Source organism: Heterocephalus glaber, unplaced genomic scaffold (genome assembly GCF_053883595.1).
Source record: "Heterocephalus glaber isolate CG9 unplaced genomic scaffold, H.glaber_assembly_v1.0 deba00001564, whole genome shotgun sequence".
NCBI lineage: Eukaryota > Metazoa > Chordata > Mammalia > Rodentia > Bathyergidae > Heterocephalus > Heterocephalus glaber.
The window spans coordinates 7,825,616-7,852,533 of record NW_028258351.1 but is presented as its reverse complement, the minus strand read 5'-3'; the positions used below and the strand labels follow the sequence as shown (position 1 = coordinate 7,852,533).

The 26,918-nt window shown below is 36.8% G+C and overlaps 1 protein-coding gene across 10 annotated transcripts; it reads left to right on the top strand.

Moving 5' to 3' along the window:
- Nucleotides 1-88: 88 nt before the first annotated feature.
- Nucleotides 89-26,582, top strand: Znf207 (zinc finger protein 207). Of its 10 annotated transcripts, none has more exons than XR_015443165.1 (15): nucleotides 89-272; nucleotides 2,295-2,421; nucleotides 7,034-7,172; nucleotides 8,304-8,474; nucleotides 8,637-8,712; nucleotides 9,192-9,239; nucleotides 10,567-10,637; nucleotides 12,476-12,633; nucleotides 13,837-13,929; nucleotides 14,920-15,162; nucleotides 18,063-18,222; nucleotides 18,373-18,556; nucleotides 18,774-18,856; nucleotides 21,672-21,726; nucleotides 26,395-26,582. XR_015443165.1 is itself a non-coding variant. In XM_013067760.3 (13 exons), the coding sequence occupies exons 1-12, from the start codon at nucleotides 232-234 to the stop codon at nucleotides 18,531-18,533; spliced, it is 1,488 nt and encodes a 495-aa protein (XP_012923214.1). In that variant the 5' UTR covers nucleotides 89-231; the 3' UTR covers nucleotides 18,534-18,556; nucleotides 18,774-18,954. The 10 variants fall into 10 exon arrangements, 8 of the variants coding, with proteins under 8 accessions (XP_012923214.1, XP_012923215.1, XP_004870652.1 ...); XR_015443164.1 differs by having other exon boundaries at nucleotides 26,392-26,579; XM_013067760.3 differs by lacking the exons at nucleotides 21,672-21,726; nucleotides 26,395-26,582 and having other exon boundaries at nucleotides 18,774-18,954.
- Nucleotides 26,583-26,918: the final 336 nt, after the last annotated feature.

Here is a 26,918-nt window from a genome sequence, read left to right as displayed (position 1 = left end):
GGCCACACATCTCCACCCACTCAGGGGCGGGGGTCCGAGTCACGTGACGTCCCTACCCAGCCCCGCCTCCTGCCGCAGTGCCTGACGGGAGGCGGAGCGCAAACGAGGGCGTCGGCCATTTTGTGTCTGCTTCCTGTGGGACGCGTTGGTGACCGTTGTTTCGGAAAAGTGAGCGATTTTTCGCCTCAGTTTTGCTGTTTCTTTTCGCCTTTTTGTCGGTAGGGTGCAGTTATGGGACGGAAGAAGAAGAAGCAGCTGAAGCCGTGGTGCTGATATCCTTTGTCGTTTTGAAGTCGAGGCCAACTGCCGAGCGTGCCGGCGGTTGAGGACTTGGGACTGGGAGGCCTGGGTTTGGCCTGTGGTGGGGAGTGTCTGGGATCGAGTCCTTGGTGTGAGTGGCTTGGTGGCTGGGATAGGATTTAGGGAGGATTCTAGGAATAAGGGGTCCCTAGGGCGAGAGGCTGTGGCCATTGTGGGATGGGGACTCGGTGACTCGGGGATCTTGTGCGGGGCGAGGTGGCCGACTGGGAGGAGGCCGGGACCCCTTCACCAAGGGCAGCGTTGTCTGAGGCCTTCCTCTGTTTTGGTGACGATTCAACAAAGGGACTTTCTTCTCGGGCAGTATGCTAATTGATTCCCGGGAGGATTGCGAAAGATATTTTGGAGTTCGTCTCACACTTGGCGGTGTTTTGTCGAATCGGTGGTTCAGTAAAAGCTCGGCTTAGTCAACCCTGAGTTTTAACCATTTTTTGCCCCTGGCGTTTGGCGGAGACCTAGCTTCCAAGTCTCACCCAGAGGTGCCTTAGTCTTCACGAGGCTTTTTCTGACAGGGTGGAGTTTCTTATATCTATTAACCTAACTTTGTAGGACGGAAAAATACTTTTCAGAAAAGAAAACCCGTACTAAAATGTGCATCCTTGTAATACTTTTCCTGGAAGGCTTAACGTACTTTTAAAAAATTAATTTACTGGCTTTTGCCTAAAAACGGCTTGTTGCAGAACCGAAGTTTTAAAAACGAGTTTAAAAATGCCTTAAAATCGGTCACTGATTTTGTAATGTGCTTGTAGGAAAATGTGAGTATGAGGCGAAAATTCTCCGTATTGTGGATTGAACTCATGACTTAAGTTCATTCCCCAACATCATTCATACGAAATTGTAAGCAACTTTATTCACCATGAAGTTAATTTTATTTTTTTTCTATTTTTTTGAGACATGGTCTCATTGTGCAGTTCAGGCTGGCCTTGAATTTACTGTGTAGCTCAGGCTAACCTCGAACTCGCTTTGATCTATCTGGCTTCTGAGAGCTGGGATTACAGGCCTGCAGTACCCTGTCTGGCCAAAGTTAATTTTAGAACATAAATTTGGGGGCTTCTTAACAAGGAAGCTTTTCCGTGTGCATTTGTATGTGTCAAAATATGAGAAAAGTTTCATGTAACATTTGTGTTAAGAATTTTACAAAAGTGTATTGCCAGTTACTGAGGTGTGTTCGGGTGTGCTGAAGAGAGATGGGCTGCTAGGAAATTACATGGTGTGTGTAATCACTAGTTGTATAATAAACAGCAAGAGTAGATCATGAAGTACAGTTTGGTTTTAGCTGTTGTCATGTTTTAATGTTACTCCTGTTCTCATATCATAATTTTTCTTTTTTTTTTTTGGTACCGGGGATCGAACTCGGATCCTTGTGCTTGCAAGGCTGGCAGCGGAACCACTGAGCTAAATCCCCAGCCCCTTTTCTTTTCTTTTTTAAATAAAAAATGTGTGTTGCTAAGGCTACTTCACGGTCCTAGGCTCAAGCAATTCTCTCATCTCAGCTTCCTAACTAGCTGGGACTAGAGGTTCACACAACTGCCCAGCTTGTACAAATTGTGTTCTTATGGACAGTGTCATTGTGTTACTTTTGTTTTATTTATTTATTTATTTATTTGTATTAAATTCTTTTATTGATGAATTGTAGGTATACAACACAATTACATTTCTCATTGGGAATTGTACCTTTACATAATGCATCTTGGTTCTTATTTTTTCCCCATTCCTAGCTCTCCCTTCACGCCCTCCACCCTTCCCTATTTACAAAGACTTTATTTCCATTTTTTCCATTTCTCATCATTTTTCCTTTCCCTTCTTTCCTTTCCCCTGCCCCTCCCATTACCCCTACCCCTTTGGACCTTTTCTTCCTATTTTACATTATCGATTATTCATTCTAATCATTGGTACATTTTGGGTATACAATGTAATGGCATTCATTATTGGAAATTTGCATTGTGCTACTTTTGAACCTTAACAATGTTGATTAGGTATTGTAATAGAGATTTTGATGATGAGAAGATTCTTATACAGCATCAAAAAGCAAAGCATTTTAAATGCCATATATGCCATAAGAAATTGTATACGGGACCTGGTTTAGCTATTCATTGCATGCAGGTAAGTATTTTCTCAATATTTTGTCCTATTGTGTTTTGAAAATGACATAAATCTTGAATTTGTCTTTGATAATTGTAGTTATTTTGTTTTGCAGTAGATAAGATAGCCGACCTACTTTAAAAAATCCAAAGCTGTTCTTTTTGTTACTGATTTTTGGTGGTGTTGAGGATTGAACCCAGGACCTCACACGTGATAAACATTATCCACTACTGAGGGCCCCCCTCCCCCAGTTTTCCCAGATTGACCAGGCTGCCCTCTATCCTCTTGCCTCACACTTCCAGAGTGCTGGGATTACAGGCAAATGCACATAGCTTCCCTTTGAAGAGAGAGTTTGTTGGTATTTATCTTTTAATTATCGCTAATATTTTTTATTCTAAGTTAGATTGGTGACAGGTTCAGATCATAAAATATCTCCTCTGAATACCTAGAGAGAAAGAATGATTTAAGTCTCATGGGCAGTCTGGCCATAAGAATTAACATGTAATTAGCTGCCATTATTCATTGCCACTGAAGGAGTTATTTGTTATAATCTTGCTTGGGGCTAGGCTTATTCCACAGTTTATTCCTTTTGCCCCTTTTGGAATGGAAGCATTATGCTTGATGTAATAATTTCAAGGATTCTTGATTCCTTTTACTATGACATAGTTAGATCTTTGAAAAAAAATTGTAAACAATCGAATAACACATTCAACCTTACTTCTGCTTTTGCTAGTTTTAGAGCTGGTTGAATTTGTCCTAAGTTAGACCTTAGAGAAATATGAGATGAGTAGATCCTTACACGTTGGAAACTACTTTGGTGGGAGGCAGGGAGACATTGCTTCCCCATAAATTTATATAAGGAATAGGAAATTGACTTAGTGGTAGAGTTTGCCTAGGATGCACAAGGCCCTGAGTTAGATCCCCACGCCACAGAAATAAATGAATAAATTTATATAGCTCTCCTTCACTTGGTGGTTTTATTGTAATAATTTACTTTCTGTTTATATATTAGACCAATGGCTGTTTACTGCACCAGGCACAAGTTTCATGTGGCTATTTAATAATTAAAAATGTGGTTTTCTGTGATTTTACTAGTCACATTTCCAGTACTTAATTTCCACATGGGGCTGATAGATGACTGTTGATAAAAGTAGATATAGAACATTTCTATCAATTACAGAAAATGCCTATGGAATTGCACTGTGCTAGACACTGTTTTAGGTAATATGTATTCAGCAGTGAATAAACAAGTCTCTGCCATTGTAGAGTTTAGATTTGTATTGTGGAGGGACTAACCTATATATAAAGTGTGTCTTAAGGTGATAAGTGGTAGAGAAAACTAAAATAGGTGTAGAGAAGGCCACATATAGGAAATTCCTGAATGAGTAGATGATATGCAATTGAGAAGAGACCTGAATGAGAAAGAACTATTTCTAGGGTGCAGTAAATTAAAGGCCCTCACGTGAGGATTCATCTGTATTGAAGGAGAGGGCAGTGCTGTGCTACTTTAGTTTTTTTTAATTCTGAATGAAATGGATTTGAGTAGAGATGCATCATGCTCTGGTTTAGTTGTGTGGTTTATTTATTTATTTTTGTGTTTTAAAGGATTCTGGCTGGAGGGTTGGAGTTAGAGTGCAGATTACAGGGAGACTAGTTAGGAGACTTGGAATATTCCAGGCAAAAGGTCCTGGTGACAAACCAAAATTTGCTGGTAGAGTAGATGGTTGTGAGGGGTTAGGACCTCAAGGTGTTGTGAACAGTATGAAAAATGACTTCCCATGTACTATGAAAAGCTGCAGGAAGAATAGAATTAGTGATGAGGACCACGGGGTAATTTTGTGTTACTTTTGACTTATTTATTTATTTTTGGTACTGGGGATGGAACTCAGGACCTTGCGGTTTCGAGGCAGACGCCGGAACCACTGAGCTAAATCCCCGGCCCTGTGTTACATTTGACAAAGTCTGTTGTCCTGATGGAGATTTTATGTAAGTGGGTGGATATAGGGTCTGGAATTTGAAGAAAGTGGAACTAGAGATATAAATTTGGGATATATAAAGTAGCTAAGTTAAGCCCTGATAATAAAAGTACTTTCCTCGGGAGTATAAGGTGAATAGGAAAGAGGTGCAAGGACACTCTGTACTGGGCCGCTCCCAACAGTTAGAGGTCAGAAAATGGATTAAAGGGAAACATCCAAGGAGATTGAAAGGTGTTTGAAACCAAGAGTCATAGCCTGGAAGCCAGCTGTTTGCAATGACTGTTGTGGAGATTGAGCACAGAAGCTTCAAACTGAGCTGTGTCCCCCACCTTTTAAAGAATGAGGTTATTCCAAAACAAACAAAAAAACCCAAAAAGAATGAGGTTATTTTTTAATGTGTGTGGTGGTTTTTGAGACATGGTCTAGCTATGTTATCCAGGCTGGCCTTGAACCTGTGGTGATCCTCCTGTCTCAGCCTCTAGAGTGCTGGGATTATGGTCATGCACCACCACATTGGGCTAAGAATGAGTTACTTAACTGAGTCAAGTTCTGGTTGGCTTGTGTTTGTGTGGGTGTGTTCATGTGTATATGCTGGTAATTGATTGAACTCGGGTTTGTGGAGTCTAGACAAGTCCTCTTCCACTGAGTTACACCCCCAGCCCTGAGAATGAATTAAAGTGGAGGTCATTAAGGGTGAAAGTTGGTTGGACTGCTTTAAAGAGAAAATAGGAAGTAGCTTCGTGCATGCTAGACTAGACAAGTGTCTACTGAGTTACATCCCAGCCCTATTAGTAACGGTTTTAATTGACTCAGTGCTTGTATTTCACAGCAACCTGTGAGATAGGGCTGGCATTTAAGTCATAAGTATTCCAGATTTATAGATGAGAAATCTTAAGGCATCTTCTGTCCTTTTAGTAAAGATCTGGTAACTTCTGCTTGATAATGTCCTAAGAGGGGCTGGGGATTTTAGCTCAGCGGTTCCAGTGCTTGCCTTGCAAGCCCAAGGTCCCGAGTTCAATCCCTGGTACCCCCCCCAAAATTAAATAAATAAATAATAGTAATAATAATAATGTCCTAAGGAATCTATTCTGGTTGAAGTATAATGGAGGATTTTAAGTAGATCCATAATTTTTCTTCCCAGCAACTTTACATTTATCATTGCCTTTTTTGGGAGATAGGATCTTGTTCTACAATTTAGGCTGGTTTTGAACTTACTTTGTAGTCCAGGCAAGCCTTGAACTTATGGCAGTCCTTCTGCCTCAGCCTCATTGCTTCATTGCATGTATCAAGAATAGCAAGAAAGGGCTGGGGATTTAGCTCAGTGGTTCCACCGCTTGCCCCTCAAGCACAAGGACCCAAGTTCGATCCCCAGTACCAAAAAAAAAAAAAAAAAAAGAATAGCAAGAAAAACCACGTGTGGTGATACTCAAGATCCAGCTGCTTCAAAGGCTGGGGTAGGAGGATCGCAAGTTTAAGCCCAGCCTGTTCAATTTAGCAAGATCATGTATCAAAATAAAAAAAAGAGCTGGTGATGTAGCTTAATGCTCCCTGGGTTTAAGGTTCAGTACTTCAAAAAACATGAAAATGTTTTAAGAAGAAGGAAAACCTATTGCTTGGGCAAATAATTGCCCCTTCTAAATCAGTTCTCAAGCTTGGGTTTATATCAGAATCATCAGGAGAGCTTATTAAAGACACAGTGCTTGGTTGTGGTGGTAACATGCCTATAATCAAGGCTCTTGAAATGATGAGGCAAGTTCGCACCTATCCTGGGCAATTTAGTGTCTTAGTGAGATCTTGTCTGAAAATAAAAAATAAAGAACAGGCTGGGAAGGAGCTTGGTGCAAAGGCCTTAGGTTCAATTTCTAGTACTGCAAAACAAAAAATACAGAATGCTGTTGTGGGGCCTGAGTATTTGCATTTCTAGAGCAAGTTTGCAGATGACCAGTAGTCTAGGCTAAATATTTTGACATCTGATAGTCTAAGTAGATTTGCTGAAGAAACCAAGACGACAAGGATATTGCCATGTAAGTGCTCTGCCACTGAGCTACATCCCCTGCTGAAAACATGATCTTTTATGAAGATTAGGTGACTCAGTGGCAGAGCACTTGGCTTAGCATGTGTAAGGCCCCGAGTTCCATCCCCAGCATTGCAAAGTAAAGTTTTCATAATCTTTATTCAGACTTGAAACTTCTCTGATTTGGGTAGGAACACTTACTTATTGCTAATAATTCAACCAGTTAAGATTACAGGTAAAGTTGAGAGACTTTTGAGTCCTTACTAGTCTGTTAGACATTCTACCAGGTGTTTTTCCTAGATAGTGCGTAATCCTAAAAATAACACTAAAAGTTAGCTACACTGAAGATGGAATAAACTCTGCTTTGGAGGGCAAGTGACTTGCCCAGTGTCAAAGCCATTAAGTGGCAAAACAAAGGATTGAATCTAGATAGTATTCACTATAGATCCATTTGTTGATCATTTTACTGTTTGAGTAATTTGAAATTCCGTATTAAAAGTTCATGAGGGCTGGGGATTAGCTCACTGGTGCCATGCCTGCCTTGCAAGAACAAGGTCCTGAGTTCAATCCCTGGTACTAAAAAAAAAAAAAGTTTATGAGACACTTGTGTTCATCTAATGAAAGTTTTGCTTTTTAATGTTAGGTTCATAAAGAGACAATAGATGCTGTACCAAATGCAATACCTGGGAGAACAGACATAGAATTGGAAATATATGGGATGGAAGGCATTCCAGAAAAAGACATGGACGAAAGACGACGACTTCTTGAACAGAAAACACAAGGTAAACTCTTAAAGATGTATTTTTGTAAAAATACAGCTTCCCTTTGTTAGAGTGTTACTATTACCAAGTATAAATTGAATGGTAGGTGATAGATTTCAGAATTCTAATTTTTTTTTTTTTGGTACCCGGGATCGAACTCAGGACCTTGCACTTTCGAGGCAGGTGGCAGAACCACTGAGCTAAATCTGCAGCCCAGAATTCTCATTTTTTGTTTTAGTTTTTTTTGGTGAGGGGGCAGGCTCTTCCTATGTAGTTCAGGCTGACCTTGACTTGTGAACCTTATTCCTCATCCTTCCAAGTGCTGGGATCTTTTATGTTTTATGCTTAGTATTACTGTTTGACTTGGAATTCAAAACCATGCACTATCTAGATGGTAGAAGCTATAATAACATGCAGGTTTTGTGTGGTTTTTTTTTTTTTTTTTTTTTTTTAGAATCGAGGATCAAACTCAGGACCTTACGCTTTTGAGGCAGGCGCAGTGCCACTGAGCTAAATCCTTGGCCCACGTGCAGTTATTTTTGTTTGTTTTGAAAAACTTTACAGAGAGGTCAGACCTCAATGTCACAGTTTACCTTTTGTGGTGGAATGGAAAGCTGTTTAAAACTGACTTAGGGTCATCATTTTTGCCTTTATAGGATAGGGAAAAGTTGACCTTGCTTAATGTAGAGCAAAGGAATATTTGAAGAGGAGAAAATAGATTTTTGCTTTTTTACAGTACTGAGGATTGAACTCCGGGAATTAAACTGTATCCCCAGACTTTTTTTTTTTGGTACTGGGGATCGAACTTGGGTCCTTGTGCTTGCTTAGCAGGCACCGAAACCACTGAGCTAAATCTCTGGCCCAAACAGTTTGTGCTTGAGACCGTGCTGGAAAACTCTTTACTTTATTTTTATTTTTATTTCCCCAGACTTATTTTTAATTTTGAGACAGGGTCATTAAGGTACCCAGCCTGAACTTGAATTTGCAGTCCTCCCCTCTTGTCCTCCCAGGTTGTTGGGGTTACAAACATGTACCACCATGCCTCTTTTAGAAAATAATATTAAGTGAATTTTTAAAAATGTTGACTGTCCTAAATATGTTTGATTTTCAATTTTTTTTCACCTATGGAAATATTAATTAAAACTCTCTTAGCAGAAAGTCAAAAAAAGAAGCAACAAGATGATTCTGATGAATATGATGATGATGAATCTGCAGCCTCAACTTCATTTCAGCCACAGCCTGTTCAGCCTCAGCAAGGTTATATCCCCCCAATAGCGCAGCCAGGTCTGCCACCTGTTCCAGGAGCACCAGGAATGCCTCCAGGTAGCATAAGTTTCTTACAATCGAGCATTCTTAGGATTTTGTTGATAATTGCTTCTCTTTTGGCTAAGATCAGGTGTAGGATTTTGTTGATAAGGTGTAGAGTTATTACTTTCTTCCAACTCCTTAATACTGATTTTTTGTTGTTGAAATTCTTGTTTGTAGGCATACCTCCGTTAATGCCAGGTGTTCCTCCTCTAATGCCAGGAATGCCACCAGTTATGCCAGGCATGCCACCTGGGTAAGAACACTTTCAGTTAGTTTATTCTGAATAATGATCTTTTTCAACTTGGATGTTATATGAATTAAATATTATTTTGCAATTTTTGCTTCTAGAAGATATGGGGTCTGAAAGTCTTAGACTTGTCTAGTGAGGGGTCAGTCAATACATTTAAGGTATAAATTTGCCTCTGAAGAGGAGAATTTGGGTTTTACCGTGTACGCAGGCAGCCATCCGCTTCAATTTCATTTACTATAATTAAGTAGTTGGTTGTAGGTTAGAGTTTTTAAAGATGCAGACTATTTGTGACACTTTGTAGTTACGATAGGAAGGAAACTGTAAATAATTGTCAAAGCATCAAAAACTGAAATGAATTTCCAAGGTCCTCATGCCTGTCACTTTTACTTAGATATTGTTGGATGTGAGAGGTATTCAATACACTTTCCCACTGTATTTTGAAAGTCACAGTTAGATTTTGATTTTGTCATACATTTTCACAGATTGCATCATCAGAGAAAATACACCCAGTCATTTTGCGGTGAAAACATGTAAGCATCTCATTCATAATGTAATTCAGGAGGTATAATCATAATGTCATTTTTTGTGTGTGTTGAATGATATCTATTCAATTGACTTCAGAAATTTTCTGATCTTCCTTACTAAAACTTCTGAAATTTTCAGGCTGACACAGGTCTCTTTAGAGGATGAAATTAAAACATTTGTGAGGAAATAGACTATTATTAAATAAGTATTTTCAAAATGTACAGCTATTTTCTCCACAATTCTAAAAGTAATGGGACTTGATAATAGTTAATATTTAAGAAAGAATATATATTATGCCAGAATACATACTTTGTTATAAAATGTAACTGATTTTTTTTCTGATTAGAATCTATATATAGAGGTTAAACTTTTGATAAAAGTCTTAAATGGGCTTGACAGTTGATGGGCCAGGAATGGAGCTTACCTGGGTTTATTCCTTGGCACCAACCAAATAAAAAGTCCTAAATTGAGTTGACAGACTTGGTTTTATAGTGTTTTTATTCTTGTTTTTTGGACATGGGGTATTTTTTTGGATTTTGGAGACAGAATCTTGCTGTGCAGTTTAGGCTGGGCTTGAACACTTATGCATTCCAGGCTGGCCTTGATCTTGCTGTGTTCCTCCTGTCTCAGGCTCCCAAGTGCTGGAATTATAGGCATGTGCCACCAAGCCTGGCTCTATAAACTGTAATTTAATCTTTTTAAGTTAATTGGACACTGGTAGTTGAAGATGGGCTATTTTTAGGAGAAAAAGTAAATATGAGTTTCTAAATGAGTAACGGTGTAGTGTTAAGTGGTTATTCAAAATAAAAAAGGCAGTGTGAGTTTGCTTTTGAGCATCTTTAATTTTGGTGGTAGTGTTTACTTGCTTCTCCAAAACAGAAGTTCTTCAGTGTACAGTATATTCAATATTTTCTTTTGGAAAAACCTGACAACTCTAAAATAAGAAATTTCTGCCGGGGATTTAGCTCAGTGGTTTCGCTGCCTGCTGTGAAAGCGCAAGGGCCTGAGTTCGATCCCCGGTACCAAAAAAAAAAATTTCTTCTGTTTAATTTATACTGAGTGTGAATATTTTCCAAGTGGGACAGAGGGTCATTTTTGCTTCTCAATTACACATTTAAGATACTCTGTGCATATTAAATTAAGTCCTAAGTGATTTTTACTTTTGTCAACAAAAAGGTTGGATTTTGATAGGATTATTGTAGTGTATGGTGGGTTGATTTATTAGTATTAGAGGTCAAGTCTCTTGTGTTGTTTCAGGCTTTAGCCAAAATACTTTCTTAATGATTTATGCTGTTAATTAACTATTGTTTCTTGAAATTTGCTTTCTAATAGAATGATGCCAATGGGTGGAATGATGCCACCTGGACCAGGAATACCACCTCTCATGCCTGGTATGCCACCAGGTAAGAAATGCTAAATAATTTTCTTCTTTTTTTTATTTTTTATTTTTTTATAATTTTCTTCTTAAAATAAATTTGACTGGATGCAGTAGTGCGTGCCTGTAATCCCAGCTACTTCCAAGGCAGGAGAATCTTCAGTTTGAGACTAGCCGGGGAAATTTAGCCACTTAGTGAGACTCTATGTCAAAATAAAGGACCTTCTCAATATGAAGGTCCTGGATTCACTTTCCAGTATCAAAAAAAGAAATAGTAGTATTAATGGGAAAAATGTTAAGGTAGACTTTTTTTTTTTAAGATGTGAAATACTGAAAAAAAAGATGGCAAGGAATCAGTTACTCACAAAGCCTGTGCAGTGATAGTGTACTTAAAGGAATGTTTCTCTGAGGAATTGTTTTTAGAAAAGTCATGGTGAGATCCAACAGATTATTAAACAGTATAGTGATTTGACTGTCTCAAAAAGAAAAGCAGTTAATTATATGACTTGATGTCAGGAACCCATGCTTTTTTTCCTTTTTCCTTTGCAAAGTTTAAGCTTTTCTTCCTTAGAAATGTCAGTTAATAGTTATGACTCAGACATGAAGGGGTGTCGATAGCAGTTTTTAGAGTAATTTTACTAAGTGCCGAAATAACTTTCCCCTTAAGTCCAGACCTTGTAGCTGTGATGAACCTGGGAAATGAAGTTCTTGACTTTTTTTTTTTTTTGATACCGGGGATTGAACTCAGTACCTTGCACTTTTGAGATTTTTTTTTTTTTTGCTTTTGGAGACAGGGTCTTGCTATGTAGTTCACGCTGGCTTTGAATTTGAGGCAATCCTCCTGCCTCAGCCTATTGAGTGCTGGGATTACAGGTGTGTGCCACCACACTTGGTAGTTCTTGACTTAATAAAGTAGGAGGTGCAGTGAGGAAAGGGATTTGTTAACCAAGTAAGTGTGCTACATGAGGTGCACAATTGATTGCTTTGCCTCAGCACAGTACACATTCAGTTTGCAGTCCATAGAATATTTAAAAGTACACATGGTAGTTGATATGAAAGGACACAGGAGAAGACAGCAAAATTTGAGTTACTACTGTGAAGCCATTAATTCATAACACATAGTCTGTGGATATTATTGTAAACTGTAGGCATTTAAAAGAATAAAGAATAATCAGTGTTGAGGCTGGGTATTTAGCTTAGTGGTTTTGCTGCCTGCTGCTCAAGCGCAAGGAGCCGAGTTCAATCCCCAGTACTTAAAAAAAAAAAATACTCAGTCTTCACTTGATAAAGAAGTGAGTAAAGGTTAATGAGAAATTTTAAAGAATCAAAGTGGGTTTTAGGATAATTTGTTTAAAATATTTAAAGGAGGGCTGGGGATTTAGTTCAGTGGCACCGTGCCTGCCTGGCAAGTGCAAGGTCCTCAGTTTGATCCCCCTACCAAAAAAAAAAATAAATAAAATATTCCAAGGAATAATGCTGGAAAGATTTTTACGTGTAATGTATGCTGTGATTTATGAAAGTTTTTACTGTTGGAGTTCAGGGAATATTTAAAAGTCTGGTGTATTGAAATAATTTTCTTATCTAAGGAATATTAAAGACATCTGGCTGGTAGATGACTGAAATAATTCTATATTTTAAGAAGTTGGCCAGATGAATATTAGCAGTCAGCTTAATTACTATTTTGGTCATATGTAGGGGCAAGTGGTTAAAATCCTGAAATGCTAACGAAGGAAAAGTTTGAGGTGAAATTGTTACAAAGGACAAATGCCTAAGTTCTTTCATAGTTGTTGAGCAGTTAGTGTGGAAGCATTCTTGTTGAGCTAAATGTTTCACATAGCACCGCCCCCTCCCCTTTTCCTTCTGCAGGTATGCCTCCCCCTGTTCCACGTCCTGGAATTCCTCCGATGACTCAAGCACAGGCTGTTTCAGCACCAGGTATTCTTAATAGACCACCTGCACCAACAGCAACAGTACCTGCTCCGCAGCCTCCAGTTACTAAGCCTCTTTTCCCCAGTGCTGGACAGGTAAGGTAAAATGGCTGAAAAGGAGTTCCCTAAAATTTAAAGGTTAAGTGTAATTGTTTTATGGAAATCTTTGAAATTATCCCAGGTCAGTTTCTTTCAATAAAAAATTTAATTTGATTAAATATAGCAAAAAGTGGCTATTCTTTTTTGTGTTTACATATCTTAATTTCTTCTACTCTTGAAAAATTGAATGGAGTCAAAAACAGTATGTTATGTTTTTCATGGTTGTAGATTCTTTATCCTTGTCCATAGTTAAAAATGCAAATTGAATCTCTGGAGACTTAAATAGATGGTAATGTTTAGAGATCCTCTTTTGCCTGTTAGAATGTGAATGGAGGGCAGAGGCCAAGATGAAAGTTTGTAAGACCTTAGCACATCGTCTTTGGGGCTCTCATCTAGAACCATGATAAGTTAAAGTGCTGCACTCTTCTTGGGCATTATTTAATGGCTTTTGATCTAGTCACATTTTTTCTAGTGGTCTTCCAAACTTTCAAAACTTTAAGGGGCCGGGGATTTAGCTCATTGGTTTCGCTGCCTGCTGCACAAGCGCAAGGACCCAAGTTCGATCCCCAGTACCAAAAAACACCCCAACAAAACAAAAAACTTACTCTAAAATGTAAGTGGAAGATGCATCTATTATGTCTAGGATGCACTTTTTTTAAAAGTTTCATTTAGAATTAATGTAGATGCATTTAAGATCAGGGTATGTGTTTATTATTTTTTTTAGATTATTCCTTAGGTGTTTAGTTTTTTTTCTGCTTGAAGGTAATAAGTTAAAAGCATTACTTTTAATTGCTTTTTAAGCATATTAAGCTTTTGTGGTGGGTAGGGATTTTGTTAATTACAAATGTTAAATTTTTAGCTAAAGTTGTTTTGTAGTCGAAGCAGAATTGAAATTGCAGTATTACAGCATCCTTAGTTTAAAGTATTCTTGAAATATTACAGTGCAGAACACATTAGTTTTTAGAAAAGAAACTATGGTTAACTAGGTTTATTGATAGAGAATTTTAAATTTTTTTTGAGGCTCATACTTTTACTTTGTTTATTGTAAATGCATTACTTGCCTGTCTCTTAAAATGACATTTGACTGCATAAAATTTTGCATTTACAAAGATCCAATCTATACTAAAAAGTCTGCCACATGGCTTATTTTCACCCATTTGTTTGGAGACTTTTCATTGTTTCCTTTCTTTTATGCTACAGATGGGGACACCTGTAACAAGCTCAAGTACAGCTTCATCCAATTCAGAAAGTCTGTCTGCATCTTCTAAAGCTCTGTTTCCTAGCACAGCACAAGTACGCAGGAAGTTGCAGTTTAAAATTGTTAAAATGGCTTTATAAATTAACCCTTTGGACCCTACATAAAAACTAAATCTTTTCTTTAAAGTATATAATTTTCTTGAGTAAAATCAATGGTATTAATAAATCAAATTGTATATGAAATTTGTATTCATACCAAAAAAAAAAAACTTAAAAGAACCCCAGACTCCTTTGGTTCTAAAGGGTTAAAAGCATGTAAGCAGTAAATGCCTTATAGTATCCAGTGGTTATCCTGATGCATGATTAAGCTAATTTTGATTTATGCTCTTTAATGCATCATATTCAATATAAGGAAATTTAATTCTGTGCATTTGGTTCTAAAGTTGACCTAATCAATATTTTAGATGTTTGGTATAATGAAAAGTAACATTTGTTACTGGTAACTTTTTAACTTGAAAGAGCCTGCTAAGTTTACCCTTTTGTCCATGATCATCTAGCCATTGCTAATTTGGAAGGTATCATATAAAGAATACTTTTACAAAAAAAAGATTTAAGGTCCTATCTTTAATATGTTGCCATTGGTACTAATTTTTCATACTAAGTAAACAGAGTTTATCCAAATTCTCATATTTTGTAGTTTTTAACTTTTTAGTTGCTTTTTAGATTAATTACTTTAAGCAACTGTATAGACTAGTAGAAATAGATCACATTAGATTCTAATGTACTGTATTTCAGCAATCTGGAATAGTTAAGTACAAAGCATGATAGATTAAGTTTTGGGTGAGGAGCTAGAAGACATCTGAAAAGTTACCTAAGTCTTGTTCTCTGTAATGTGACTTTAATGCATCATCTTCTGATATTCTTATGAGTTATCTTGAATTTTGTGGAGCATTTCTCATCCATTAATTTTAATTTAAAGTTTGGTCCTTTAATATATTTGTGTCCTTTTTCTTTAAGTTAATTTGCTCATAGATAAACACAGCTTTGGGTTTTGAGGTTTTGTTGATAAAAGATTGTATTTTACAGGCTCAGGCAGCTGTTCAAGGACCTGTTGGTACAGATTTCAAGCCCTTAAATAGTACCCCTGCCACAACTACAGAACCCCCAAAACCTACATTCCCTGCTTATACACAGTCTACAGCTTCAACCACTAGTACTACAAATAGTACTGCAGCAAAACCAGCAGCTTCAATAACAAGTAAGCCTGCTACACTTACAACCACCAGTGCAACCAGTAAGTTGATCCATCCAGATGAGGATATATCACTGGTAAGTCGTTTTCAGTTTTTTACCAGCAGCATTTCATTGAAAACCCTTGTAGTACCATGTCCATTTGAAAATAGTTAATTCGTACTCAGATGGTTTTAGGATGATTTAATACTTCCCAAGTGGTTTTACCATTCTGATTTTAATAACCATAATAAAATAATTATGAATAAAAATAATAAAGTGTCTTAGACGCCTTTCTTATTTCTTTTCTTTTTTTTTTTTTTCTTTTTTTTCTTTTTTTGGTACTGGGGATCGAACTCGGGTCCTTGCACTTGTGCAGCAGGCAGCGAAACCACTGAGCTAAATCCCCGGCCCGCCTTTCTTATTTCTAATAGAAGATAGTAAGTTGGGTTCTCCTAAAAAAATCGTTTTTATGTGAGTGTGGTGGTGCATGCCTGTAATCTCAGCACTGAGTAAGGAGCTAGAAGAGGACAGATAAGATGGGCAGCTAAGATGGGTTTGAAGCCAGCTTGAGTTACATAGTGAGACTCTGTCTCAGAAAACCACAGATTTTATCTTTTCATAATATTTTAAACAAATATGAGAGAGCCTGTAGGTCCCTTCAAGCCCCTATGAAGGAATTTTTTTTTGTTCCTCAGTACTGGGGATCGAACTCAGGACCTTGCTTTTGCCCGGCTGGCGCTCTGCTGCTGACCTACATCCCTGGCCCAGGAATTTATTTTGACACAAAGTTACTACTTAGAATTTGAGGGGCCAGGGATTTAGCTCAGTGGTGCTGCTGCTTGCGTTGGAAGTGCAAGGTCCCGAGTTCGATCCCTGGTACAAAAAAAAAAAATTGCCAGAATTTGATAATAATACTTGTATAGTTTCTTGTTGAAATACAGTGGACCCTTGACTTAGGAACTCAAACTTGATCAGTTCCCAGGGGCTGGTTGTAACTCAAGTTGGTTGTAAGTTAATGCAGCTGAGATCTGGATGTTTACCTGGGTACACACAATAGATAATAAAAGACATGAATTAACTTGGGTTAACTTATACTTAAAATACTGTTTATTTGTAATTTAACAATTAGCATAACATCTAAGAGCAATATCATAACATTTATACATTTTCCACAGGACACAGAAGTTCATTGGCTCATTCATTATGTTAAAGCAAGTAAATAGAGGCATTAGCAAAAGGTGCAATAGTTTGCAGTTGCTTTAAAAAATATGCACATTGCATTCATTTAGATATTTATTTATTTATGGTACCGGGGATCGAACTCGGGACCTTGCGCTTGCGAGGCAGGCGGCGGCACCACTAAGCTAAATCCCTGGCAAGATACATATATTTTTTAAAAGTTATGGAAAGGCATAGTTCACAGGTTACTGTTTCTACATACATCATAATACAACCTAAATGATGTAGAACATAAACTAATCCTCAAATACACAGTTAAGCAATTGAAAGTTTCCGCTAAGATGAAAACACTGATTCCAGTAGTGAGGTCGAGTGACGTCCCAGGCTCCGTGTCAGCTCTGCAGCACACAGACAGAATCTGCCCAGAATACACCACGAGCCACGGAACTTATTGCATGCTAACTCATCCCTCAGAACACTTTGGATTATTTTTACCCACTGACCATTTGGGATCTGATCTTTGATTTTACCCTGATCTTTGATTTTACATTGATTTGTGACATCACTTGCGAAAAAGGGGAAAACTATATTAGGTCTAGGTTTAAATTTGTATTTACATTAGAAAGTTAACTAAAAAGATTTTAAAAATTGTAAAAAAATCAAGAAGCGGTAGTTTTCTTAGGGATTAGCCCTACTGATTTCTTCTAATGCTGCCCTCTAAAGATAAACAACTTCGAAAGATTGACTCTTTTAAAACTGAAATATCAACCAAGATACTGATTTGGGGAGCAGAGCAGGATTTCAGAAACTTGGGACATGTTTTCAATAAGTCATGCTATATATCCTGTCACGAATAAGAGTTATTACCAGACGAGTTCTTTTCACATCCCATCTTTTGTTTCCTTTGTTTTTCACTTTTTCATTCTTTTCCTTCTCATTTGGTTACCTTACGAGATTTTCTTCATTCACTAGCAGTACTAAGAGAAAAATACATTATAAGCTTCAAATATGAATCTAGATATACATTTAATATGGCCCTAACCCCACTTTGATACCAAGAGCCTGGATTCTTGACTTGTATATTTAAGTATACTTCAGTACCAAGCAGTCTCAAATGTGCCCTACTGTTAAATTATTGGCTAATATGCATATGATGCTTTTATACTGAATGGTATACAAACATCTCAAAATATAAAAATTGTTTTTGCCAGAGTTAAACTAAATAACCCGTTATATGTACAAAATCCCCTTTGTTGAAAAATAAGAGGCTTTCTAAACTAATAAAAAAAGTTTTCAAAAATTACAGTTTATTAAAATGACCTTTTTTGGCAAATGAAGTTACTTCAGGTAACTTGGGTTAACTTAATTAAGTTGTTCATATGTCAGGCCAATTGTAACTTGAGGGTCCATTGTAGTAAATCCTGTAAAATTGTTAGCCTTACCTGAAGTGTAACCATAGGTGGATATACTAAACCTGTACAGTATAGGTGGTACTGATATGCAATATCACATAGCTATAATCTCAGTGCTGAAAAGGCTGAGGCAAGAGGATCTCCACAAGTTTGAGATCTGCTGCCTGGGCCACAGAGTGAGACTCTGTCTCAACAAACAGAACAAAACCAAAAAAAGGAGAGATTTTCTTAAGGGATAGAGATTTTAAATAGTTGGGCTGGTTTTTAAGGAGCAAAAATAATTACTTGAGAAGTGCAAATTTTTTTTCAAGTTACTGTATAAATGAGATTTCAGATGCTTGCCTTTATGCTTAATTAATCTGCCTGCATTTGTGTATTTCACATTGTGTTTACTTTTATTTATAGGAAGAGAGAAGGGCACAGTTACCTAAATACCAGCGTAATCTTCCTCGACCAGGACAGGCCCCAATCGGTAACCCACCAGTTGGACCCATTGGAGGTATGATGCCACCACAGCCAGGCATCCCACAGCAGCAAGGAATGAGACCTCCAATGCCACCTCATGGTATTCCTCTTTTTTGGTTTATTGTATTTAGTGGATTTTCTGAGTATACATACATATAAAATGTTAGATTTATCTGAAAAGCACATTGCAATTATAGTACAATTCATATACCAACTCATTCTATTTTTTTGTGTTTGAAATATTTTTTAGGTCAGTATGGTGGTCATCATCAAGGCATGCCAGGTTACCTTCCTGGTGCTATGCCACCATATGGGCAGGGACCGCCGATGGTGCCCCCTTACCAAGGTGGGCCTCCTCGACCTCCAATGGGAATGAGACCTCCTGTAATGTCGCAAGGTGGCCGTTACTGATCTTGCTTCATCCAGTCTAATAGGTTTGGAGATTAAACCTTTTCTCAACTTGTGCTGTTTATATAGCCAAGCTTCCGTCAATAAGGCTTCATTGTGACTTTAACAAACATTATCTTCCCACATACCAGGAACTATTGGACATTTATTTTACATGGGAAAATTTATTTGGAATAATAAAGCAGGAACTTTTCCTGAGGTTGCAATTTATACTGTATGGCTTCTTTTTCATGTTTCATCTAGGTTTTTAGAAGTGAAGTATAGTAAATTTGGTTCGTTAAATTGTGAAGGCGCTGGAATTACATGAACATACCACCTTAATAAAGGCAAGTTCTGTAAGCTTACATTGCTATTTGTAAAGTTATGCCTTCACAGCATTTCAGATGCTGTTGGACTTCATGTCCCCAACCTAGCTTGGTGAGGGCTGTAACTATTTCCAAGTAACCTGTACATTGGAAGTCTGAATGTGTAACAATATTTAATGTATTTAGAGTTCCTCATGTTGCAGGGTTTAAGAAATCTGACCCAACAAGGTCATGTGACTTTTTCTGTACTGTTAAACTTCATTGTAATAAAATAAAAGAAAAATTTATGCCTTTTTATTCATAACCCATCTGTGGACCGCTGCCTGAAAGGTTTATACACATGCATGCCACAGTAGATGTCCACAAAATAAAACTCAGTTACCAATGCAGTTTTGAGAAATCATTGGGTTTTGTCTTCGAACTGTAGATTGTTTCGTAGCTGCATATTTTAAACAACTATATACATAGAATTGTATGTTAATACTTTAAGTTAAAAAACTTAGATACATGTGAATCATTCATTACTTGATGGGTATGAAATCTTTATGTATCACATTTTCACACCCTTTGATGTCCTCAGATGTCATAGTATTTTAAAATGTAAACCTTAATATTTTTTCCTTCCTGCTGAGATATTTAGAACCTAGTGCCAGACTCATTCATTTCCTTCTGATTATTTTTGAAACCTAAGTACTGCATGGACCTCAGAAGCTTTTCAGGTACAAAATTCTAGAGGCTTAGGTGCATGCAGTAATAGTTTCTTGTGCTGGTAGTAGTTGGTTGCTGAGTAGTAGTCTGCGTATGCTGAGAATGTAAATGTGACTCTGTTAGGGTAGTTTGTTGGCTAACAGATAGATTGGCAACTTTTACTACATTCCTGGAAGGTTACATTGCTCATTCCAGTAGGTACCTTTTGTTATTAAGCCTAGATGGCTTTACTGTTAAATTGTTCATCCTTGGAAATTTTGAGTATTACTATGTTCCTATAGAGAACTTTTCTGTAAAAATGACTGCTTTTGCAAGTCACTTACAATAATAGCTGTTGTTGACCTATTTGGGGGCATTTCTTTTTCTAATCTTTTAATTTTCCTAGAGTAGTTTCATGATTATTATCAAATATTCTATGCAAATATCAATATGAGCTCAAGTTTTTTCAGTATAAAGTTATGACTAAGAAAATGGTAATATAATAACTTACCTGAAGGTATTGATACAAAGTGCAATCTGAATTCTTTTACTATTTTTTGAAGTTTTAAGGGAAAAAGCTTTAACTTTAGGGAATTATTATTATGTTTTGGTACTGGGGATCAAACTCAGGACCTTGGGCTTGTGAGGCAGGCACTGGCACCACTGAGCTAAATCCCCAGCAACTTTAGGGAATTATATTGACAAAATATTACATTGCAAGAGTTTGTATTTTATTTTGCTCCAATGATTTTATAGCTCTTGTGATATGGTACTATTGAAATGTAAAATATTCCACTGTTTGAAAAAGAAAACATATATCACGAAGAATATTTCCTTCTCCCAGCAACAATGCCTCAAATGCTTCTTTCATTGAATGTGCCTGCCTAACTAATTTTGGAATATGTGCACACTTAAGACTTGGCATCATACTTCGCATACTGAAAGAAAAACAAAACCCTGTTTTGAAAGTCTTTAAGGTTAAGCACTTCAGAGGCTGAGACAGGAGGATCACTATGAGTTTGAGGCCAGCCTGAACTACATAGTGAGACCCTGTCTTAAAAACACAAAAAACGAGAAAATACTTAACATTTAAGGTTAAGATGGCATAATTAAGTAGAAAATGTTCTCCTTTACCAGCTGTCTCAAAAATTTCATGTCCAATCTTATCAGCAAAATTCAGAAGCGTTGGTAGACCTTTTTCAAAAATCATACAAAGCTTTATTTGCATTTTATACAAAGGCCAGTATTTCATGGATGTTTATTGCTCTCTGAGGTCTGAAGGGAGAAAATAGCTTTAGTAAGGATGGGATTCTTATTAAAATGAAAGTGTTATACATGGTACATGATCTTGTGTTTTTTAGCTATATAGCTCAGAAGCCCATTTAGTATATTTAAACTGTAAATTTTGCATGCACCCACGGACTAAACTGTAAATTTTGCATGCACCCACGGCTAATTAAGCTTCTAGAAAATATCTTTTTACCTAAGTGCTTCTGGGGTCTATAAGGTGATTGAATCAGGAGTGGATAAAATTATGTTTGAGTTACTCTTCTACTTTGCTTTATGCTTCCTAGGTGATATGCGGAGTTCAATCAAAGTGCATTCTAGTTGTCCTCACACAAAACTACTTTTGGGATTTGATATGTTCAGGCAGGTACTTGTGGTTGCCATAATTAAGGAATTTATAATATTAATAGGGCTGGCAGCTTTGGATGTACCTTCTGTCCACTCCTGTTACCATATTTAAAAAGCAGAAACAAATATTTTGTCTGGCACTAGTTTCTATAAAAGGTTTTACTACTAGTGATAATAACAGGACCAGCAGATGAGGATCAGCTTTCCAGTGGCTGCTAGAATTATATGATTTGAATACATTGTATTTTAGTAATTTCTCACACATTTGCTGTTAGATGTGGGGAAAATACCTATTCCACTGATCAAGTTACAGAATGAACGTATTTTAAATTTATTTAGGGGGAAATGCCCCTCCCCCCCCAAAAAAGCAAAGAGTGGAATTGTAGTAGACAAAAGGAGCTGCTCTTTTTCCTTTGTTTGCTTGATCATTGGGATTTAAAAATTTTTTTAATGCATGTCTTTTAAATTAATTGGGTAATGTTTTTCTAAAATTAAAATTTTCTTCTTCCTATAGCCCTGCCATAGGACAGGCTGAGGCTGAGTCTCAGTGTTGCCCTGTTCAGTCTGAGGCAAGTGGGATTTATTTTATTCCTTATAGGGGCTTTCACAGCTTTATGGCTGTTGGATATTTATGTCCCCAAACTTGCAGCAAGTTTGGTGAAGGCCCCTAAATTTAATTAAATTTAGGATTTTTATATTCTTTTGGCAGAGAAGGCTCTATATTAATATTCATGTTTGACTGTGGTGTTAAACATTTAAAGTAATTTAATTTATGTTATATATTCAATAGCTTCAGTAAAGCTTATTTTACTATATTGAACCTTAGTAAATATTTGCTATTCTTGATTTGGAGGCATTAAATGTACAAATTTTTTACTTCTAGGAAAATCTTACTGGTTATTTTCTTCTGAAACTTAAATTTAACTTTTAAGGATAAATAATTACTGGAAATGACATAGGGTACTGAAATCTGTATTCTTACTCTTGAACTTACGCATTGAACATCAGGGTTGAAAAGGTCATCTGGAAATGCGTGTGATTTTTAATATTTTCAAACATCCTCACCACATTAGAGCAAATGTTAATGTAGAGCCCTATGAAGAGTGGGAAGGTGCTATCTTTGTGTGATTTTGTGGTTTGGATGGGTATAGGCTACACGCCTGTTACAATAAAAAGGTGGTATGAGTTTTGCATACCTGTCAACATGCATAAATTACTAAATTTCAGGTAGCTAGACTGAAATTGGATCATGTGACGGAGTTACTTTTATAATGTGCTAAACTGGTTTTGAAATGAATTTCTTTGAGGTTCATTTCCAACTTTACTGACCAGTGTTTCAATGCAAAATGCATACATGAATAGAATCCACATTTGTTTCTAAGATTTATTTGGTCAGAATAGTTGTATGTGTTTCTGTTGTAAGGAATAAAGAGGGAATTGGAAGAGAGGCCAAAATGTAAATCTGGATTTTTTTTCCCATGTGTTTAAGCCACCACTCTAGCTGTCATTTTACTCTGGACACTTAATCGCATACAGTATCTAGCAAACCTGGTATTATAGGATATTCATTGGGCTATAAAAAATTCACTAAAGGATTCCAAATTTTGACCTATTTTAGGACATAGGCTTTTGATAAAAACACGTTTTCTTGCTTCCATGCAAAATATCCCACTGGAATATTGAATAACTTAGTAATTTCATATTTTTTTAAGACTCTTAATTGGAGATCTGCTATATTATACCCACCATTCTCCAATAAACTGAAATCTCTCCAAGCTCCCTTGACCTAATTTTAGCCAAGCATGGTGGCACATGCCTTAATCTCAGCACTCAGAAGGCTGAGGCAAGAGAATTGCTGTGAGTTCAAGGCCGGCTTGAGCTACATGGGGAAACCCTGTCTTCAAAAACATTAAAAAAAAAAAAAAAATTGAAATAGGTCCTTGGGAGGGGTGGGATTTACTAATGGCACAGTTTGTTGAAGGTGGTAATAACTAATTGAAAATGTATCCTTTGGGGCTCCAGTTGTAGCTTAGTAGGGCACTTGCCTGACATATGCAAAGTCTTGGGGTTTGATCCCTAGCAACCCACCCACCCCAGAAGAAAACTATGTATCCTTTGATATCTCTGTAATTCTGTAACCAAATAGTTTTTTGACAGTTACAAGATTTTCAGGTGTCTATAATGTCTACTGGTAAAATTTGGTGAAAATATTGAAGTCAGGTAAAATTTTCTTTAAGTAAACTCATAAAAGCAGACACAACACTCTGGTGTATTGGTTAGAGGATAAATACATTAAATGTGTACCCTACATTTTTATAAATCTGGTATGTCCTTTTTTAAAGGTATTTGCCTACGTAGAACTAAGTAATTTTTGAACATTCTCCCAAAATTAAGTTCATTTTTTTCCTGTTACTGAACTTTCATGGAAAAGTCTTCTAAAAGGAGATTCATTTAGGAGACTGGACTATAGGGCAGATTTTTGTAAGTAAACATAACTCTGATTCTCTATCTCATGACAGTGAGAGTTAACTCTTCTCTTTTTTAACCCTTTCTCAGTATTTTGTTTTCTGTCAACAGATCATTTTAACAATCTTTTGATTTTATAGTAAAGAAATCATCTTACTTCTGTGCTATTTCCTAGTAAAATAAGAAGCACTGCCAGGTGTGGTGGCGCATGCCTGTAATCCCAGCGCTTGGGAGGCTGAGGCAGGAGGACCACAAGTTTGAGGCCATCTTGGGCTACGTAATGAGATCCTGTCTCCAAAAAAACAACATTACTCTAACAATGTTGTATATAGCGATTCATAAGTGGATATTTATAATTTTGTAATTAATGCTAAATTTTTATAAATAGAATGTCTTAAGCTCTTAGGAATCCTTATATCAATCTAAGTCAAATGAATGCATAGGAATTGAGGAAAGCAGGGCTTAAGTTTGACCCCCTTTTGAATATATCCACCTTTTTCCAATAGTGGTTTTTTGAAGTTCAACTTTTGGGGGGGGGGTATGATGTCAATTTCTTGATACATGATAATTGTACATTTTTTATTGGGTGAAGTTTTCCAGGTGGTTAGTCCTTACAGCATTCATCTTTGTAAATGTTCTAACTTTGCTTCTTTGCTAGAAAATGCATTTTCAAAAGGTAGTGCTCAGAATTGCTTTTTTTTGTGGAACTGTGGGTAGAACTCAGGACCTTGCACTTGCCAGGCAGGCACTGGCGCCACTGAGCTAAATCCTTGGCCCTTTTTAAGAAAAAATAATAAACTTTATTTTGTCCCATTCCCCCCTCAAGCAGAATTACTTTTAATAAGCAGTGTTTTTTCCTAGCTCTGTGTTTTCTTGCATATTTGGTCCTAAAAGGTACTAGAGTTTTTCATTTTCTTCAAATCTGTTAGAGTTAATCTCTTGTATTTTCTTGGAAAAATGTATTATACTAAGAGGAATGTTGAAATAATATTAAGGTGGAATTCTACAGCCTCTAAAAGAGGTCTTTATGGGAGCCTGAGGCAAGAGGATCTCCATGAGTTCAAGGCCCACCTGGGCTCATAATGAGTTCAAGGCCGGCCAGCCTGAATTGCATAGTGAGACCCTGTTTCCAAAAAAAAAAAAAAAAAGTCATTAAAGTTAATTCAAACTATTTATTCTCTATTTGAAGCAAGTTGAACACTATAATAAATCAGACTGGCCCATTCAATGAAAACGTTCTTGGTTAGGCTCTTTAGAAGGTATATGAAAATTTGTTTTTCATTTTGATAAAATTAGCTACAGAAGAGACACAGTGTCTTAATTTACTGCTTGTATTCCACCCGTTGTCATACAGTGTGTAATATGATATGGCACAATTTTATGTGCTGTGTGTTTCATCAGGCATTACATACTATGCTTATAAAATGGTGAAGTTCTTCATCAGTATTTGCCACCTCTCTACGGTGGATATTTGTTTTGTTTTTAACTGTTATCGTGGTTAAAGAATCTGTCTTCACCTTTTGTTAAATTTGAGGAACTGACAATAAAATTTATTGATGTCCAATTTGAGTAAAAATCGAGAATGAAACTGGGGGTGTAGCTCACTGGTTTCATTGGCAAGGCCCTGGATTAAATCCCCAGCACCAACAAAAGAAGAATGTAAACTCTTTCCCTAATTTATTATACATAAATCAGGGCCAGGGCCAGAGATGTGGCTCAGTGGTGCCGAGCCTGCCTGGCAAGCATAAGGTCCTGAGTTTGATTCCTGCTCCTGGGAAAAAATATACACAAACCAATGATTGTTTGGAAGAGGTAGTTTGTATAGTGTTTATTAAAAAAAACTTAGATATAATGAATGTTAGTGTTCCTGCTGTTTGGGTTTTGACTTTTCACTTCACATTTTGCTGTAGGTATTAATGTTTTATTTCTAAATAGTTCAACAGTGTATTAAGAAAATTTGCAGTACCACCTGGGTGTAGTGGTATATGCTTGTAATCTTAGGCCTCTTTTACCCAGCCTGGACAACTTACTAAGATTCTACCTGAAAATAGAAAAAAGGGAAGGGTGGGCTGGAGATGTAGCTCAGTGCACAGGGCTGGGTTTGATCCCCAGTACTGCAAAGGGGAAAAAAAAATTTTTTTTCAGTATCATTTCCAGGCTGGTTACACAAAAGAAGAGTTACAATTTTACAAGTTTGAGGGCTGGGGATTTAGCTCAGTGGCACTGCGACTGCCTCAGAAGCGCAAGGTCCTGAGTTCGATCCCTGGTACAAAAACAAAAATCACAAGTTTGAAGCACAAATGTGGGATGTCTGTTTATTGAACCGAGCTTCCTATATTGAAACAAGCTTGCTAATTACTTTAAAAAGTAATAGAATTTGCTTTTTAGCGCATGTTTTTAAAATTAAAAATCTTAAGTTTTATGAAAATTGAATGATTACCTCCATAGGGGTGTGTCTACATATTAAATTTAGAAAACATTTAACATATATGCCACCCCTTTTTTTGGGTAACCAATTATTTCCAGCACAATTCACATTAGAATACAGTTTGTTAAAATTGAGATATGTCCAAGAGATATTCAGTGTTACTAGCTCATTTTCATAGAGTCACTCTAAATTTAATAGTCAGTGTAACATAAATTCTTTTAAAATTAGGGAAATTTTTCAGTGTATTACTATCAGACTCTGAGGAAATTAAATGCACATTGACTTTTAAACTATGGGTTGAACTCCTCAGTTTAATACAATTTGTGTTTTTGTTAACTAGCAGCAGAATTTCAGCATTTGCTACTTACTGGTAGAGAAGAAAAATCCCACAGCACTGCCAGTACAGGTTAGTTTAATCTGTAAGTACCTGATGTTCCTATTTTTTTCAAACATATCCATATAACCCACACAAGGAAGAAAGCTGTGCAGTACTTAAATGTGAGTATAACTAATAATAGATCCATTGGACACTTTCAAACACTTAGTACTTGGGGCAAAGTACTTCTAGGTTTGCTAGCTGCAGTTGCAATAATGGTTTAATACTTTATTACCTTGTACCCAAATTATGTTGTATGTAAAAGGAAGAGTGAAAGATCCAGTTGGTTCCGCCCTTGTTGGTATACAATAAAGAGTCCAGGACTTTGAGTCCAGGGTCTTTGACTTAAGCCACTCCAGTGGTGGTTCTCATATTCACCTTTTAACTTTACAGTATGAATCAACCAGAGAATATGTAAGTTTCCTCACTTCTAGCAGTGATAAATGATGTGTAATCATAAGTTAGAAAATATTTTTATACTAGTTATTTGA

Coding starts and splice junctions, on each gene's coding strand:
- Znf207 (XM_004870595.4), top strand. CDS start 232: ATGGGACGGAAGAAGAAGAAGCAGCTGAAGCCGTGGTGCTG. Junction 13,930..14,919: donor TGTTTCCTAGCACAGCACAA/GTACGCAGGAAG, acceptor TGTATTTTACAG/GCTCAGGCAGCTGTTCAAGG. Junction 18,223..18,372: donor ACCTCCAATGCCACCTCATG/GTATTCCTCTTT, acceptor AATATTTTTTAG/GTCAGTATGGTGGTCATCAT.